The 18,793-nt window shown below is 42.0% G+C and overlaps 1 protein-coding gene across 3 annotated transcripts in view; it reads right to left on the bottom strand.

Annotated features, from left to right (window-relative positions):
* The window catches only part of MMEL1 (membrane metalloendopeptidase like 1), a 1,737,390-nt gene that overhangs the window by 631,174 nt on the left and 1,087,423 nt on the right, over positions 1-18,793 (bottom strand). For all 3 annotated transcript variants that reach the window (XM_044062979.1, XM_044062980.1, XM_044062978.1), the window contains exon 9: positions 12,811-12,945. In XM_044062979.1, coding sequence (XP_043918914.1) covers positions 12,811-12,945 — 135 coding nt within the window. The remainder of the gene's footprint in view (positions 1-12,810; positions 12,946-18,793) is intronic.

The raw sequence follows: 18,793 nt of genomic DNA, 5'->3' as shown, positions 1-18,793 counted from the left end.
TTAAGTTACCTACTTTCACATCTAACTTCTGTAGTGCACACTGCAGTGTGCATTTTTTTTTCATCTTACCTTTAAGCATCCCTGTGACTAGCACTTTCTCTAATACCTGCTGGAAAGCACTAGGAAGCCTTAAACTGATACAAGCACTCAACTTTCCTTGTTAATAAGGAGAAATTAATAGTAGGCACTAAACAGCCTATAATTGCAAAATACCTTGCTAAGGTAAGGGAAAACAGCTCCTGTACTTTACAAAAAAAAAAAAAAAAAAGCACCAAACCAGGCATGTCCAAGGGTCAGCTTCCAGTGATTTCTCCTGTCCACCTGGTGAATCTGGGCATACTGGGTCAATGCAGCAATTGCCTCATGTACACAGACAACCCTCTCCTCCTACCACCCAACACTACAACCTGTGAGAGATGCACTTACATAGCCAAAATGGAAGCAAAGCTCTCTCCACCCAAGATTGTGCTAGACAGTCAAGAGGAGAAGGTTAACACCCACACTACACCTCAAGCAACACATAGCCCTTCTAAACCCACACCACCAACACCCACATATAGCAACACTAAATCCACATATGCAGAGGCCCTTAACTGTAACCTGCCCAAGCAACAAGGACCTCTGAAGCTGAAACGCAAACAAACACAAATCACAACCAAAGTGTCACATAGTTCACAACACCAGTGTGCCACCCAGCAACAGCCCCTAAGGCAAGACAATGTACCTAACCCTTCAGTCATAGGTGACTCTATAGTCCGGCACACTGATGTCCCTCTCACCAGGTTGAACAAGGAGAAAATTACAGTCAGCTGCCTGTCGGGTGCCAGGATCTGCCACATAATGCATGCACTCAAGTCACTCCACAACAAGTACAAATATGACTCTGTCATTGTCCATGTTGGAGTGAATGACTTGAGACGTACCTCCCTGGACTACATGAAAAGAGCCATGGAAGAGCCCTTGGATCATGTGGCCCAGGCAGGTATGATCCTAGCCCTGAGTAGCATCCTGCCTTCGCCCAGAATGATACCACAATATAAGGACAAAATGATTGACTTCAACAATTGGCTAAGCTTCTGGTGTCATTCAAAGGGGATCCAGTATCTGTCTGCCTGGGGCGACATGATTGACAGACCACGATGCTTTGCCAGAGATGGTCTGCACCTGTCGCCCCTGGGATTCAGGTTACTGGCTAAGGCTCTTGCCACCCCTATAGTGCCTTTTTTAGGCAAAGTTCAAAGGACAAAACCATCACCGTAACAGGTACAAGCATGCAAAATCTGAAGGTAATGCTACTCAATGCTAGAAGTCCAAACCTCAAAAGGCACTCTCTCGAGGCACTCCTAAAAATGGAGAACATCGATGTCTGTGCAGTAACTGAGACCTGGTTCAAGGCTCAAGAGAGCACCCCTGCAATACCAGGCTATAACTCTTACCACACTTTTCGGCCACCAAAGCAGGACCGAAACACTAAAGGTGGAGGAGTGTCAATATTCACCAAGGATATTCACACCACCAGACTAGTTGCCCAACACAATGCGTCTGAAATTCTCCAGGTGCAACTAACACTAGATAAGACTGCAATCCAAATTGTAGCTTGCTACAGATCCCCCACCATACCCCAAGATTTTCACTACACTTTTCTAAGCATACTAGAAAATATTAAGATAGAACCAAACACCCTAATACTGGGTGATTTTAGCTACCCTGCCATTAACTGGGAAAACTACTCATGTACCAACACCTTTGCCCAACGGTTCTTGGAATTCATAACTTCCAACACCCTGGATCAACTAATCCGTAGTCCCACCAGGGGCTCCAATATCCTAGACCTGGTCATTACCAACATGGGAAATCAATGCTCCACACCTATGGTCATCCCCTCGTTAGTCAGGTCTGACCATAAGCTAATCACCCTTAACATCCACCCCCCCCCCCCCCAGTAAGGAAACCTCCATAAAAAGCTTCTCCAAAGCCAACTTCATGCTACTCAAGTCAGAAGTGACAAACCTCATGACACCCATGCAGACGGGAACTGAAAGTTCAACTGCTGAATTCTACACTAAGGCACTGTATGAGCCCATCCACTCATGCATGAATTGTGCCATCCCAAATAGAACCAAGATGCTCTCATCCAAAAAAAGGAAGCCAATCTAGTGGTCCCTGTCATAAACAAACTTTACAACAAAAGGAAGAAACTGTTGCAGAAAAGAGGAAAATCCCAGGATGCAAAAAACTTCCTTACCAGCCTCAGTAAGAAACTGAGATCCCTCATAAAATCCTCCAAAACTAGTTACGAAAATAAAATTGCTAAAGATTCCAAAGACAACCACAAGGCATTCTATAACTATGTCAAGAATCTAAATGGCAATGCTCAGGTCTGCTCTGAGCTAAAACAGAATGGCGTTAAATATACTGATCCCAAGGATATTGCCAATATCCTGGCAGATCGATTCAGTGCCAACTTCACCCCCCTCTCACCCCCTAAATGGCCCATCTCAATACTGGAAGATTGCCAAATTCCGGTAATAACGGCCACACAGGTAAAAAATGCACTCTCCAAAGCTAAGAATACAGCATCCATGGGACCAGATGACATCCCAGGCTGTGTACTACATGAACTACAATATGAACTGGCACCTCACCTAAGTGTCATGTTTAATCATAGCCTCACCTCAGGTTTCGTGCCCACTGAGTGGCGCAGAGCTACAGTTATCCCACTCCACAAGGGGGCATCCACCTTGGATACCGGAAACTACCGTTCCATCAGTCTGACAAGCTTTATCTGCAAGTCCATGGAGCGTATTATCATGGAACGTATAAACAAAGACATTGGCAACCTTCAAACACTGGGCCCCACCCAGTTTGGGTTCGTGAAGGGCCAATCTTCTCTCCTGAACCTGATTGACTTCTTTGAATCAGTCTCCAGAGCCATGGACAAGGGTAAGGTTGTCCACACAGCCTATCTAGACCTTGCCAAGGCCTTTGACACCATCTCCCACTCTGGAATCATAGATAAACTTACTAAACTGGGCATTAATCCCTACGTCACCCAATGGGTTGCTAACTGGCTTACTGATAGAACCCACACTGTAAAAGTAGCCAACTCCAAATCCAGCTCCAGACAAGTGACAAGTGGAGTACCTCAGGGTTCAGTCCTGGCACCGCTCTTGTTTGGCATCTACTTCTCTGAAGTACAGGCCAACACTAAGGGACTCTGGATAACAAAGTTTGCAGATGACTGCAAACTGGGAGCCATTATTGAATCCCCAAATGATGTGGATACTCTACAAAAGGGCTTTACAGAAACAGATGCTTGGTGCCAAAGCCATGGGCTCAAGCTCAATGCCAAGAAATGTATAGTTATCCCCTTTGGGAAAAAACATGTACCCGTGAATTACCATATAGGTGGCAGTACACTAAACACAGAAAGTGTGATAAGAGACTTAGGGACACAGGTGGACAGTGGTCTCACCTTCGATAACCACATCGCCACAACAGTCAGGAAATCCTTCTATGTGGCACACCTCATCACTAAGGGCTTTTCATCCAGAAAAAAGGTCTGGATGAAGCTTATGTGAAAGCGCTTACCTTGTATACAAATTAAAGTCTAGGATTTATTTTACAAATACGAATACTTTATTTGTTTTACGTACAGTTTATGCTGGAGTTATTGCTATGCTTTGGTTACATCTTAGCTGTGTTACTTGGACTAACTGTCATTATACTAAGTTGTTTTTGTGTTTAAATAATCTGTTTAACTGTTGCAGGCTACACACTAAAGTGCAATAGCCATTTCTGTGCATTTAAAGTGTTTTTTTGATTGTATCTGCTTTATTTTCTGAAAAAAAACAAAAAAACAAAACAAAAAAAAATATATATATATATACTTGTTTCCTGACTTTCTGAACTAGTATAGTCCAGTTTTCAGGTTATTCCTGAATTCAGGGCTGTGTTACAAGTTTCTGTGTTGTCCATACCTTACTTGGATAGAGGGAAGTTTCTCTGTTCACCTGTGAGAGAGAGGAGCTTTGAGCAGCCTATCTGTCCCTGGAGGAGTGGTTTCAGCCCAGAAGTTAGTAGTTTATTGGCCATTTTGGGTTACTTTCTATCTCTTACATTTCCCTGCTATAAAAACCGCATTTGCATGGTTTTGCAGTCTGGGCAGCGCCAGTTAGCTAGGGTTAAACTATTCCTGGCTCCACAAAGTCTACTCTTCAATTTTCCCTTGGAACTAGACAAACTTTCAACTTAAGCACTCAAACCATTAATGTCACATCCCAGCACTTGTTCAAAACTCATAGCAAGCACTAATTAACCCTAGCACTAGACCCCACTATACTGTCCAGAAGAACAAGGCTCTATATTTGTCCCTACCAGCCAATCAGTAAAACAGCTCACTTTACCTACTCAGGCATGTCCAAAGGGCAGTTTCAGGTGTACTCTCCAGTCCAACTGGTGAATCTGGGCATTTTGAGGAAATGTTACAACTGCTTCATGTACACAGACAACCCTCTCCTCCTACCACCAAACAGTAATATATGTGAGAGATGCAATTATACAGCCAAACTGGAGGCAAAGCTCTCTCAACCCAAGACTGGAACTGACAGTCAAGAGGAAAAGGGAAATACTTGCAACACACCACCAGTCGCACATAGACCTATTAAACCAACACTGGCAAATAACACACATAAATTCACGAAAACAAGGAGGAGTCTCTAAATAAAAATCTGCAAAAGCAACAGAGATCTCCAAAGCAGACATCCAAGCAACTTCCACACCCCATCACAAACCATGAAACACATACTTCACATAATCAATGTGCCAGGCAATCACAGCCCTTAAGGCAAAATAACATACCCAACACCCTAGTAATAGGCGACTCTATAGTCAGGCACACTGATGTCCCACTAACTAGGCTGGACAAGGAGAAGGTTACAGTTAGCTGCCTGTCTGATCCGCCACATAACACAAGCACTCAGGTTACTCCAGAACAAGTACAAATATGACTCTGTCATTATCCATGTTGGTGTGAATGACCTGAGATGTACCTCCCTGGACTACATGAAAAGAGACATGGAAGAGCTCTCTGATCACATAGCCCAGGCCGGTATGAAACCTGACCCTGAGTAGCATCCTGCCCTTACCAAGAATGATGCCACAGTGTGAAGAAAAAATGATCAATTTCAACAATTGGCTAAGTTTCTGGTGTCATTCAAAGGGGATCCAGTATTTGTCCGCCTGGGATGACATGCTAGACAAGCCACGTTGCTTCAAAAGAGATGGCTTACACCTGTCACCCTTAGGCTTTCGAATATTGACCAAGGCATTTGCCGCCCCCATAGTGCCTTTTTTAGGAAAGGCTCAAAAGACAAACCCACCACTGTAAATAGCACAAGTAACCAAAAAACTGAGGGTAATGCTACTCAATGCCAGAAGTCTAAACCTCAAAATGCATGCACTCGAGGCACTCCTCACTATGGAGAACATCGATATCTGTGCAGTAACAGAAACCTGGTTTAAGGCTCCAGAGAGCACCCCAGCACTACCATGCTATAACTCATAACATACTTTTTGGCCACAGAAACCGGACCGAAACACAAAAGACGGGGGTGTATCCATATTCATCAAGGATACCCACACCTCCAGGTTAGTGGTGCAGCATGATGCCTCAGAGATCATCCATGTGCAACTAACAATGGACAGAACTACAATTCAAATGGTAGCTTGCTACAGATCACCCACCATGACCCAGAACCCCCATTCTGCATTTCTGGAGACACTGGAAAATACGAAGGTCCTGACAAACACCCTGATATTGGGTGATTTCAATTACCCAAACATTAACTGGGAGAACTACACAAGTACTAACTCCCTTCCCCAGTACTTCCTAAAATTTATAAACTCAAACACCCTGGATCAACTGGTCAACACCCCAACCAGAGGTGACAACATATTGAACTTGGTCATCACCAACATGGGCGACCAGTGTTCCACACCAGAGGTCAAACCCTCATTGGTTAGATCAGACCATAGACTAATCACTCTGGATATCCACATTCTGCCCCCACCCCCAATCAAGGAAACCACCATGTAAAACTTTTCAAAAGCAAACTTGACGTTATTCAAGACCGAGGTGGAAAGGTTCACAGCACCCATGCTAAAGGACAATGCTGTCCAAGCTGCTAAATACCTTACAAAAGCACTCGATTGCCAGCAAGAATGCCTGGATCGTGCTATCCCAAGCAAAACCAAGACTCACTACTCCAAGAAAAGGAAACCAGTCTGGTGGACCCCTGCCATAAACAAGCTATACAACAGAAGGAGGAAACTAGCACAGAAAAGAGTAAAATCCCAAGAAGGAAAGACATCCCTGATCAGTATCAGCAAGAAACTACGATCCCTCATAAAATCATCCAAGGCTAGCTTCGAAAGAAAAATTGCCAAGGACTCCAAAGATAATCACAAAGCATTCTTCAGCTATGTCAACAACCTAAGTGGTAACTCTCAGATCTGCTCTGAGTTAGTTCAGAATAGCACAAAATACACTGAACCGACTGATATTGCCAACATTCTGGCAGACAGGTTTAGTGCAAACTTCACCTCCCTCTCAAGGGCCCATAACCATACCAGAAGAATGTAGAGCCCTGGCAATCACTGACACACAGGTTAAAGCAGCCCTATCCAAAGCCAAAAACACAGCTTCAATGGGACCAGATGGTGTCCCAGGCTGTGTCTTACACGAGCTCCAAAATGAACTAACCCCTCACCTAAACCCACTGTTCAAACTCAGCCTCTCTACAGGCTACGTAGCCATAGAGTGGCACACAGCAACAGTTATCCCATTCCACAAAGGTGGAGCCACAACGGACCCTGGGAACTATTGCCTATAAGCCTGACTAGCCTGGTCTGCAAGGCTATGGAGCACATCATCATGGAACTCATTAACAGAGACATTGGGAACCTCCAAACATTGGACCCTACCCAGTTTGGCTTTGTTAAGGGCAGATCATGCCTCTTAAACCTGGTGGACTTCTTTGAGACAGTTACCAAGGCTTTAGATGAGGGAAAGGAGGTCCACACGTCCTACCTAGACCTCACAAAGGCTTTCGACACCATTCCCCATTCTGGTATTATAGACAAGCTCACCAGCCAGAACATAAACCCCTACATCACGAGATGGGTTGCCAATTGGCTCATGGATAGACCCCACACGGTGAGAGTTGCAGGCTCAAGGTCGGACTCAAAACTGGTTACAAGTGGCATCCCCCAGGGCTCAGTCCTGGGACCCCTCCTGTTTGGTATATACTTCTCAGAGGTACAGGCAAGCACAGGAGGACTATGGCTGACCAAGTTCACAGATGACTGCAAACTGGGGGCCATAATTGACTCTCCAGCTGATACAGACATCCTCCAGAAGGGTCTCACTGAGATGGATACCTGGTGTCAAAATCATGGCCTCAAGCTAAATGCCAAAAAGTGCATAGTCATCCACTTTGGAAAAAACAAAGTATCCATGAACTACCACATACGTGGTAGTCCCCTAAATGCAGAAAATGTAATAAGGGCTCTGGAGACCCAAGTAGATAGTAATCCCTCCTTTGATAATCATATTGCCAAGGTGGTTATAAAATCCTTCTATGTGGCCCACCTAATCACAAAAGGGTTCACATCTAGAACAAAAGAGGTTATTGTGCCCCTCTGCTCATCACTCATCAGACCCATCATAGAGTACAACACCTTATTTGGGATGTACCTTACAAGACACCTGCAACAGCTGGAAAGACCACAGAAGTACTTCACCAAGAGGATTACTGGCCTCAAACAGATGCCCTATGCAGCCCGACTGAAGCAAACCAGCTGTACTCGGTTGCATACCGGTTACTCAGAGGTGATCTCTGCCTGACATACAAGGCCATATCCAACCCAGAATTGATGGACATGCTCCACCTAAAAAAAAACAAATCCCCGAAAGCCACTCCCAGATATGCTCAGAGCTAGTTCAAAGAACTGCTCCACAGCATCCATGGGACCTGATGGTGTCCTCCATGAACTCAATGAGGAATTAAACCCACAGCTAGGACAGCTGTTTAATCAAACTGCAACTGTGGGACAAGCCTTATCTGCAAAGCCATGGAGAGGATCATAATGGACCTCATAAATAAAGACATAGAATTTGCAGACTTTGGATCCAACCCAGTTTGGCTTTGTCAAAGGCAGATCATGCCTTTTAAACTTGGTTGACTTTTTGAAACAGTCACCAAAGCCATTGATGAGGGAAAGGCAGTCCATACAGCCTACCTCGATCTGGCTATCATTGAAAAACTCATCAGCTTAAATGTCAACCCATACATCACAAGATGGGTTGCAAACTTGGTGACAGAACCCACAGGGTCAGAGTTGCTGGCGCCATGTCAGACTCAAAGCCTGTCACAAGTGGTGTCCCAGGGGTATCAGTCCCTGGCCCACTCTTGTTTGGCATCTACTTTGTACAAGCAAACACAGGAGGGTTATGGCTGACAAAGTTTGCAGATGACTGCAACACATCTGATACAGATATCCTTCAGAAGGGTCTCACAGAAGCGGATAACTGGTGCCAGAAAGTTAAATGCCAAAAATGCATAGTCATACTAGCTACCAAATAGGTGGCAATCCACTGAGCACAGAAGAAGTTATCAGGGACCTGGGGACCCAGGTTGATAGTAGTCTGTCATTCGACACCCATGTAGCTAAAGTAGTTAGGAAGACCTTCTACATTGCCCACCTTATCATGAAGGGATTCTCATCTAGATCAAGGGAGGTCATAGTCTCCCTTTACTCATCACTCATCAGACCAATGATTGAGTACAATGCCCCATTGAATGTATCTGACCCGACACTTGCAGCAGCTGGAGAGGCCACAAAGTTCCTCACCAAAAGGATAAAGGGTCTCAAAAATCTGTCCTATGCTGCCCGACTGAAAGAACTCCAGCTCTATTCAGTCGCTACCGCTTGCTCAGAGGTGACCTTTGCCTAACATACAAGGCCATGTCAAACCCAGATTTGATGAATATGCTTCACCTCAAAAATCTAGATCCATCAGAGCCACGTGCTGGAGGGATAGATTCATCACCCAAAGACTCCTATGCTGTGGAACAAAATCCCGGTACATGTGAGGCAGAGCACCTCGCTGGCCTTGTTCAAGAGAAATCTTGACCAATGGATGGGAGATCACAGATATACCCCAGGGATAACCTCAGTGTCACTGCTCGACAGAGGCACAGCAAAATAATGGGTATAGTTCCCCATACTAAAGGTTGTAAATGCCCTCGGACAGATAGCCTAGTATGAACCTATGAACCTATGAACATGCTCTAGGGATCTAAACCTCACCACAACAATAAATAGGACGTGCTGGAAGCATAGATTCCTGTCCCAGAGACTCCCCATGCTTTGTAACAGGATTCCAGTCTACATTAGGCAGCACCCCTCACTAACACTCTTCAAGATAAACCTTGACCAGTGGATGGGAAACAGAAAATTTACCCCGGGGATCACTGCAGTGGCTCTGATGGACAGAGGCACAGGGAACTAATGGCTCTGCTGGACAGAGGCACAGGGAACTAATCTAAGGAGGCGTCAAAAGGCAACACATTCTGGCTAGGCTTATAGATGCCCTCGGGCAGATAGCCTAGACCTTACCTATGAACCATGGAAGACATGCAGACTCCACACAGAATGAAGTATGGTAAAAAATCTACCAGGTAACTAAGAGCTGTGAGATAGCAATGCTACATACAGTTCCACTATGCCAATACTCAGTCACAGGTATGTATCTTTTCATCTCACTGCTGTCACAATAGACTATTCAAACCATTGCACCCCCCCCCACACACACACCTTTAGTTATCTTTCAACCTTTTAGCTTAAGGCTGAACGAGAAAGCAAACTAATAATGAGAACAAAGGCCAAAATCAGGGACAGGTATTGCTTTTGAATACTTAGAAAGCTGCTTAGATAATACAGGATAAGGCTTTACATTGGTACTCTTTTCCTGAAGGCTATTAAGTCTGCAACTCAAATGTCTGTCATTATTTATTAAATGTAATCCTCAGTGACATGCAAAGAAAAAAAACTTGCGTTACATTGAACAAACCAAAATATGAAGCAAAAATCAGAGACAGTTTGCAAAAATCAGAGATTGCTGAGAGCATCCTTTCATCCACAGATACAAAAAAGCTTGTAGTACATACACACACATACACACTATATATATATATATATATATATATATATATATATATATATATATATATATATATATATATATATATATATATATATATATATATATATATATATATATATATATATATATATATATAACACACACACACACACACACACACACACACACACACGCACACACACACACACACACACACACACACACACACACACACACACATACTTACTCACACACTTTGAACACTTGGCTTTCTACATCCAGGATAACTGACATTCATAAGACTAATTAAAATAGCAGGCATGTGTAAATACAAGTGAGATGGAACTACAGAAAGGTAAATAAAAATAATACAATCCTTTATCTTTCATTTGTTATTTACATGGGGGGGGGACTGCAGCCCAGCAAACTACCACGAGCCACCTCTGGTTCTTAATAAAATGCCTGGTCCTTGATTGTTATATTTACTTTGATCTATAAGTAACTTTGATATGTAGAACGGCAAGATCACCAGATTGTATTTTCTGTGGGTGACTGTGCTCCCTGCAATACACTTTAGGTGACCTGGAGATTACTGCAACAGTGGCAGATAGTACACTGTGCACACTCCAGAGTCAGTCCTTAATGCTCACCTCATACATGGCCCTACAGAAAGTACTTAAAGGCCTGTTGATCATCTCCATGCCTCATTCATTGACAGAGTATACACCTAAATATTTTTGCATCCCATCATTTCTGTACATATTTTTAGTTAGTGACTGATCACAGATGTGAATAGAGGGCTGCTGCAGTTACTGATTCAGCATCCCAGACTCACTGACACCCATAGATGTTGTACAGACTATAAAGTAAACTGAGTGGATTCATCCTAGTTGTGTTAACCAGATACATGCTGGTTTCTTTTCTTTTACTGTTTCTAAACTACAAGCAACCCTGTGCATGGAAAAAAAAGTCTTGTACCCTGTGAAAAACTTAAACTTGGCAGTTTGCTGTTTAACTGCATAATACTGAATGCAAAAAATATAAAACTGTATAACAATGGGTTCTAAACGGCTTATTGCAGTGGCAAATAGGCTACATAAAATGACCAGATTGATGTTTGGTAGTGTAAGTACATATTACCAGTGCTGAATTCTTAACGTATAAGTGCTGTATAGCTGTTGAATTTTTTAGCAGCCATTTGGTAAAAAAGTCTTATTCTAGTCTCAATTAAAAATGTCTTACCTCATTCTGTTAACAAACCCAATCAAGAATACTTAACACACTCAGTTCACAAAGCCAGGCTGAACCTGTTTCTAATAGCTCGTAAGAGTAACAGGCAGGATAGCTGGTTTCCAGCCATCTTCTACCATGTTTCTTTAAAGAAAATTATAAGCAGAGCATTGAGAACAAATTCATTATGAAAGTATCATATAATCAGAAACTGAACCTAACGAGTCATCTTTTATCTTTAAAGAGTGAACTTCAAATGGTGAACAAAATAAGTTACTTTACTAGAAGATTAGTGAACACACTGGTTATGGGGGATTTCAATTATCTCACCATCAACTGTGAAACCTATGCTAACTCTAACTCACGAGTGCAAAAGTTCCTTGACTTTATTAATTCAAATGCCCTGTAACAAATTATCCACACTCCGACAAGGGGAACAAATATTCTGGATCTGGTTCTCACGAACATGTCAAACAGATGTACTGCTGCAACTGTCGGACCCTCATTAGTTAAAACTGACCACAAATCAGTCACCTTTGAGCTAGCACTAGCACTAGAACTCAGACAAGGTAAAATCAGACTAATAAAACTTCACCAAGTCAAACTATACCCTCCCAGGTGAAGGTATAAATGCATTTCAAGCCCCATCCCAAGCTGGAAGTGGTAACTGTGCCGAAGCTCACACTAAAGCCCTGTACAATCACTTGCATAAGTGTATAAACTTGGCCATTTGAGAAAGAATCAAAGCCAGAACCCCAATTAAAAATAAGCTGCCATGGTGGCCATCCAGCATCAACAAACTTTACAATAAACACAAAAAGCTGATGTCCAAGAAAACAAAGACAAGGCCCTAACAATGGAAAAGCAGCCTCCTCAGCCTCAACAGGCAAATAAAACAACGTGTCAAATCCTCCAAGGGCTCCTTTGTGAGAAACTTGGTAAGTACAGCAAAGGATAACCATAAGGCCTTTTACAGCTAGGTACATAACCTAAAGGGTAGAACCCAAGCAAGTGCAGAAGTAGTGGCCAACGATATCACACACACACACACACACACACACACACACACACACACACACACACACACACACACACACACACACACACATTGACCCCACAAAGGTAGCAAACCTACTAGAAGATAGGTTTGGTGAAAATTTCACTCGCTTATCCTCACAAAATGTCTGCCTGCTGAGCTTTCCTATGGGAGCCTGTGTAAAATGTTGTGGTAACAACATTAACCAGGAGGTTGACCAAAATCATTTAGGAAAAATGATACAGAATAGTGATGATTATTACAATACTTCACTACCATCCCTTTATTATAATGCACAATAATGAAAAAGGCATACATATGGAGAGAAAACACTTACATTTGCAATTTCTGTCTCCATTTCCATCACACGTATCATCTCCTCCTCAACAAATTTGTCATCCTTTGTCAGATTTCGATCTTCTCTGATCATTTTTGCAATTGTAATCATGAACTGTAGGTAAGCCTTTCGTACCTGTTTTAGTTTTTTTAAAAAAGGAAAAACAAGCAGAAATATGGTCAAAATATACATCAAGCAAAACAGATTCAAGTCAATAAATATATGACAGGTGGGCTAACTGATTAAAATAAGATTGAGAACACAGTTCATACCTCTCAACATCTTAGAACAAGAAATCTGGATAAAGTCACAAATAATGGGGGGACAAAGTCCCAAAAATAGAGACACATTGCTCTTACAAACTTAGAAAGTTGATAGAATAACATGTTTTGTATTAGCATGCATTTTCTGTAGCATATGAATTCTGAAAACTAAATTCCTGCCATGATTTTCTGACTTCACTCATCAATGATTTGCCACTGATTTGCAAGAAAACTCCAATTTTATAAGAAACTGACCAAAAATATGAGTCAAAAATCTGGACATTCTGTGAAAATCTGGACAGTTGAGAGCTATGATCTGAACACGCCAGCTGTATGGATTTTTTGTGAAGACAAATAAATGTGACAGAAGAGCTTTATCATTTTGTTTGTATGAGAATAAGTTACCAATAGGTACTCTAAATTATATTTCCTTCCTATATATTATAATTGTTATGCATCATGTTGGTGAATGACAACACAGCATAGGGCAACACGTTGTCAAAACAGATTTGCAAAAGAATTAATTTGAACTACTGGTATTATATTGTTTACAGAGACTGTTTGACACTAATGAATAATTGTATAACACGAAGTGGCAACATGACACAGAAACACGAACATGGACAATGAACTTCTAGGGCAAATTAATATATTGCTCCATAACGGAAATAGAAAATGTTAATCAAAGCAGATTACAGCAACAGACAGTGCCCAACTAGAAAATTACAATAAACGCTAAAATAGATGGTTATGAGAAATTGTCTAGGTAAAGCAATATTTGAGAAATCAGGTTATACAAGATTCCATAAGGGTAAAAGCAAACACAGGGCATATTTTGTATCTTGTATAAGGCTGTCCACCTGCACTCATCCAGGCATAAAATAGCCTCTAAGAATAAACTTCAACATATTCATGGATTCTTAAAATAATTATGGCCAAGAGGACCATTAAGAAGCTCCACTGAATCATTGCTGAGAAACTATCAGGATTTTCCAATTAAGTAGGTTTTCCCATATATCTCAAGTGAATATTTCTGATGAAAAGCACTTGGATTATGCAGATAGAGAGGTATTACTAATGTAATTTCTGTTTATCTTATTTCTTAATAAAATTGGAGTACTGTGATTCACAGAGATGTTTTTTTCACATGTTCACTTAAAGGACAAGGCAAAAATAAACCTGGCATAAATATTAAACTCTCTTAACAAATTTTAACATATTATATTGGTTCATGTACTACAAGGATGTAAAATTACTTAATAAAATTCCATTTACAATTTCTTTAATGCGCTGGTAACATTTTCCAAATACTGAGTGGAAAAATATGAAAAAAATATCCTGTATAGTTGAATATTGTGATAAATTCACTCCATCCAGTTGGACTTTTTCAGCATACTCGCCGATGGTTAATCTGGGGATTCAGCTCTAACCTTTGACTACTGTCTGGGAAGAGTATGCATTTTCTTCCCATATTTGTCTGCATTTTCTCTTGATAATTGACTTTCTTCATATTATGATAAAGCACGCTTGCTAAACTAGATACTATACAACTGTTCATATATGTTTTGTTTTATAGGCTTATAGGCTCATAGGAGGTTACTAGGCTAATGGCCCTGGGGCCTTTACAAGCCTAGGAATGTTATAACCATTTTCAACAACTGACCATGGTTAGAAGGTCTTTATTTGCAGTGCAATTTTATGATCAGCACCGACTGCTCCTGTTCATAAGAGACATAGGTGCCACCCCTGGGGTGAATTTATGGTCTCCAGTCCAACTATCTAGGTTGTGTTTAAATAGGGTCATTGAGGAGCTCTGCTTCACATGAATTAGGAGTTTATTCCAGAGGGGTGGCAATCTCTGGGAGAAATATCTCTCTATCCAGCATGTTTTGTTGATGTCATAGGTTGGGTTGAGATCCCCGGAGCGAGTGACTCTTGTTCTGTTTGATTTGCAAATGTGCACCATTTCCATTAGGGCAGGGTCAGAGACTAATCTGTCGCCAGGCACAAGTCACCTCTCAGTAGCCTGTAGGATACAGAGTACAGTGACAGGGCTTCACTCTTTCCATGTAGGTCATGTTTTGGAGGCCCTGAATTTTCTTAGTGAGAAACCTCTGTGGTCTCTCCAGCTGCTGCAGGTGTCTGTTGAGGTACATGCAAATTTGGAGTGTTGTCAGTATATATGAGGCAATTACTACTTTGTCTAAGGATGCCCATGTTATTCAGGCTGGCCAGAGAAATGGTTGGAAATGACCATGTTTACCGTAGTTACTATTGAGGAGTAGGCCAGTTTGACCAGATTTTGTTCTAGGATTAACAAAGGGGTGTGTGTAATTAATGCCCTTCCAGGAGTGTTATGAGGCTTGCTGCCACAGGTGGATGACCTCTACACCCCTGGAAGGGCATTAATTGCACATTAGCACACCCTGGAGGGCATTATTGCACTTAGAGAATGGGTTCTCTGTAAAATTATTGTGTTTTACATACTTATTTTTTTAAGTAGTATATTATTTTTTAATATATATTTTAGATGTACAATAGTTCCTCCACCTAATGTTTCAAACTTTCTGTAGTATATGGTGTTGGAGGAAGCATTTTACATAAAAATATATATAACAAATAATATAATTAAAAAAAAAAAAATAAGATACATTACTAGATACCAACAGATAACTGTTTTTTTATTGACAATAAGCAAAGATAAAATTGATATTTCTTATGTGGTGATATACATAATATTGAATTCAAAATATAAAACATTAATAGGTAAACAGTTCATGTACAATACTTGTGATAAGCAGACATTAGATATGAATTATATGCAATGGGTAAGGATGGTTACAGTATAGATGTTAGGGACCAATGAAATTGAGGTAAGGAGTGTGAAACATTAGTGAGTAGGTAGATAAACGTTAAAGTTAGAAGATCGAGATAGGCATTTTATAACTGATGAGTCAAAGGTTGTGGAGTAAGAATACTAGTGTACTTACTGACATAGAGCCTGTTTATAAGATAGTGGAAAAAGAGTATTTAAAGCAGACAACTAAAGGAAGGAAAATGAATCTGACTGTTTAGGGGGAAGATGGGGGAGGGAGGGGTGAACTGTTATTAATCGGAGACAGTATTGTCTGTATAAAGTAGGAGTTGAACTGAGATGGTATTTAGTCAGTGGAGTAAGAAGCAGAAGGAGTTGGTGTTCATAGGTTCATAGGTGTGTACTAGGCTAATGCCCCCGGAGCCTTTACAAGCCTATCCCAAAATAAATTGCTCAGGCACCGAGCCAACTGATGTTAGTTCACAGTGCCCATATCCAGTAGGGCAACTGGAATGATCCCTGGAGTGAACTTTCTGTTACCCACCAACTCATCAAGATTTCTCTTGAAGACAGCCAGCGAGGTCCTCTGCTTGATATGAATGGGAAGCTAATTCCAGAGTATGGGCAGTCTTTGGGAGATGAACCTTTCCCTCCAGCATGTTCTTTTAATTGTGGAATTGAGGTTGTGATCTCTGGAGCATGTGGTGTGGGGGGATTTCTTTAGGTGCAGCATTTCAAGTAAGGTGGGGTCAGACATGTCTTTGTATGTCAAGCAGAGATCACCTGTAAGTAGACAATAAGAGACTAAGAACAGCTGAAGTTTCTTGAGTCTGTCCATGTAGGACATGTGTTTAAGGCCTACGATCCTTTTTGTGAGGTACTTTTGTAGCATCTCCAGCTGTTGCAGGTGTCTGGTCAGGTACAAGCCAAACGGGGCATTATATTCGATGACTCTAATGAAGGATGAGTAGAGAGGGATGATGACCTCTTTCTCCCTGGATGTGAAACCTTTGGTTATAAGATGTGCGATGTAGAATGACTTTCAGACCACAGTGACAATGTGGTCATCGAAGGTGAGGTGGCTGTCGACTTGGGTGCACAGATCTATTATGGCCCCTTCAGTGTTCAGTGGGCTCCCATCAATGTGGTAATTCATGGGAAATGAGTTTTTTCCAAAGGGGATGATAACACATTTTTGGCATTAAGCTTCAGGCCATGGTTCCGACACCAGTCATTGGTCTCAGAGAGGCCCTTTTGTAGGATGTCTGCATCACTTGGGGAGTTGATAATGACTCCTAGCTTGCGGTCATCAGCAAACTTGGTCAGCCAGAGTCCTTCTGTGTTGGCCTGGACTTCTGAGAAGTAGATGCCAAACAGGAGAGGGCCCAGGACTGAGCCATGTTGGACTCCACTCATAACTGATTGAAAGTCTGACTTGGAATCCACAACTTTCACTCTGTGGGTCCTGTCTGTGAGCCAGTTTGCAACCCACCTAGTGATGTAAGGATTGATGCCTAGTTTGCTGAGTTTATCAATGATACTTTAGTGGGGAATGGTATCAAAGGCCTTGGCCAGGTCAAGGTAGGCTGTATGCACTACCTTACCCTCATTCACAGCCTTGGTGACTGCCTTGTAGAAGTCAACCAGGTTCAGCAGGCAGGATCTCCCCTTGACAAAGCCAAACTGTGTGGGGTCAAGAGTTTGGAGATTGCCTATATCTTTGTTAAGCAGGTTCATGATGATGCGCTCCATAGCTTTGCATACCAGACTAGTCAGGCTAATGGGGCAATAGTTCCCAGGGTCTATAGTTGCTCCCCCTTTATGGAACGGGATGACTGTAGCTGTGTGCAATTCATTAGGGACATAGCCTGAGGTAAGGCTGTGACTGAACAGGGCACACAGATGTGGTGCCAGTTCATTTTGTAGCTCATTTAGGATGCAGCCAGGGATATTATTAGATCCCATGGATGCTGTATTCTTGGCTTTGGACAATGTAGCTTTTACCTGTGCTGCAGAAATGGTAGTTACCAGGCTTTCTTCTGGTATTGTGATAGGGCCCTTGGGGGGGGGGGGGTAAAGTTGGCACTGAATCTGTCGGCCAGTATGCTGGCTATATCTGTTGGCTCAGTATAGGAGGTGCCATTGTGCAATAACTCAGAGCAAATCTGAGTATTGCCTTTGAGGTTTTTGATATAGCTATAGAAGGCTTTATGGTTGTTTTTGGTGTCAGCCACAATTCTGCTTTCATAGCTGGCTTTAGAGGATTTGATAAAGGATCTCAGCTTTTTGTTGAGACTGATAAGGGAGGTTTTTCAGTCTTGTGACTACATTTTTTTATGCAACAGTTTCTGCCTTCTGTTGTAGAGTTTATTGGTGGCTGGGGACCACCAGATTGGCTTCCTTTTTTTTTTTTTTTTAAGTTTTTCAGTTTTGTTTGGTATGGCAAGGTCCATGCATTTGTGTACTTGCTCATATAGTGCATTGGTGTATAATTTGGCACTCATGCAGCTATTTTCCATTGGCATGGGTGCTGAGAAGTTAGCCACCTCTGTTTTTAGGAGCCCAAAGTCAGCTTTAGATAAATTTCTCGGGTGGTCACCTTATCTGGGGGAGTAGGCGAGATGGAAATTTCCATGGTGATCAGTTTGTGATCAGATTTAACCAGGGAGGAATTGACTATTGATGTGGAGCAATGGTCTCCCATGTTGGTGATAACCAGGTCGAGGATGTTGCTTCGTCTACTGGAGGTCAGAATTAGCTGGTCCAGGGCATTGGAATTGCTAAATTCCAGAAAGCGTTGGGCCTGTACATTGGTACTTGAATAGTTTTCTCAGTTGATGGAAGGGTAGGTGAAGTCACCCAGTACTAGAGTATTGGGTTGGACCTTGATAGACTCCAGGGTGCT

This window comes from Protopterus annectens, chromosome 2.part1 (genome assembly GCF_019279795.1).
Source record: "Protopterus annectens isolate FY-2018-M chromosome 2.part1, PAN1.0, whole genome shotgun sequence".
NCBI classification, from domain to species: domain Eukaryota; kingdom Metazoa; phylum Chordata; order Ceratodontiformes; family Protopteridae; genus Protopterus; species Protopterus annectens.
This window is presented reverse-complemented; position numbering and strand designations above follow the sequence as displayed.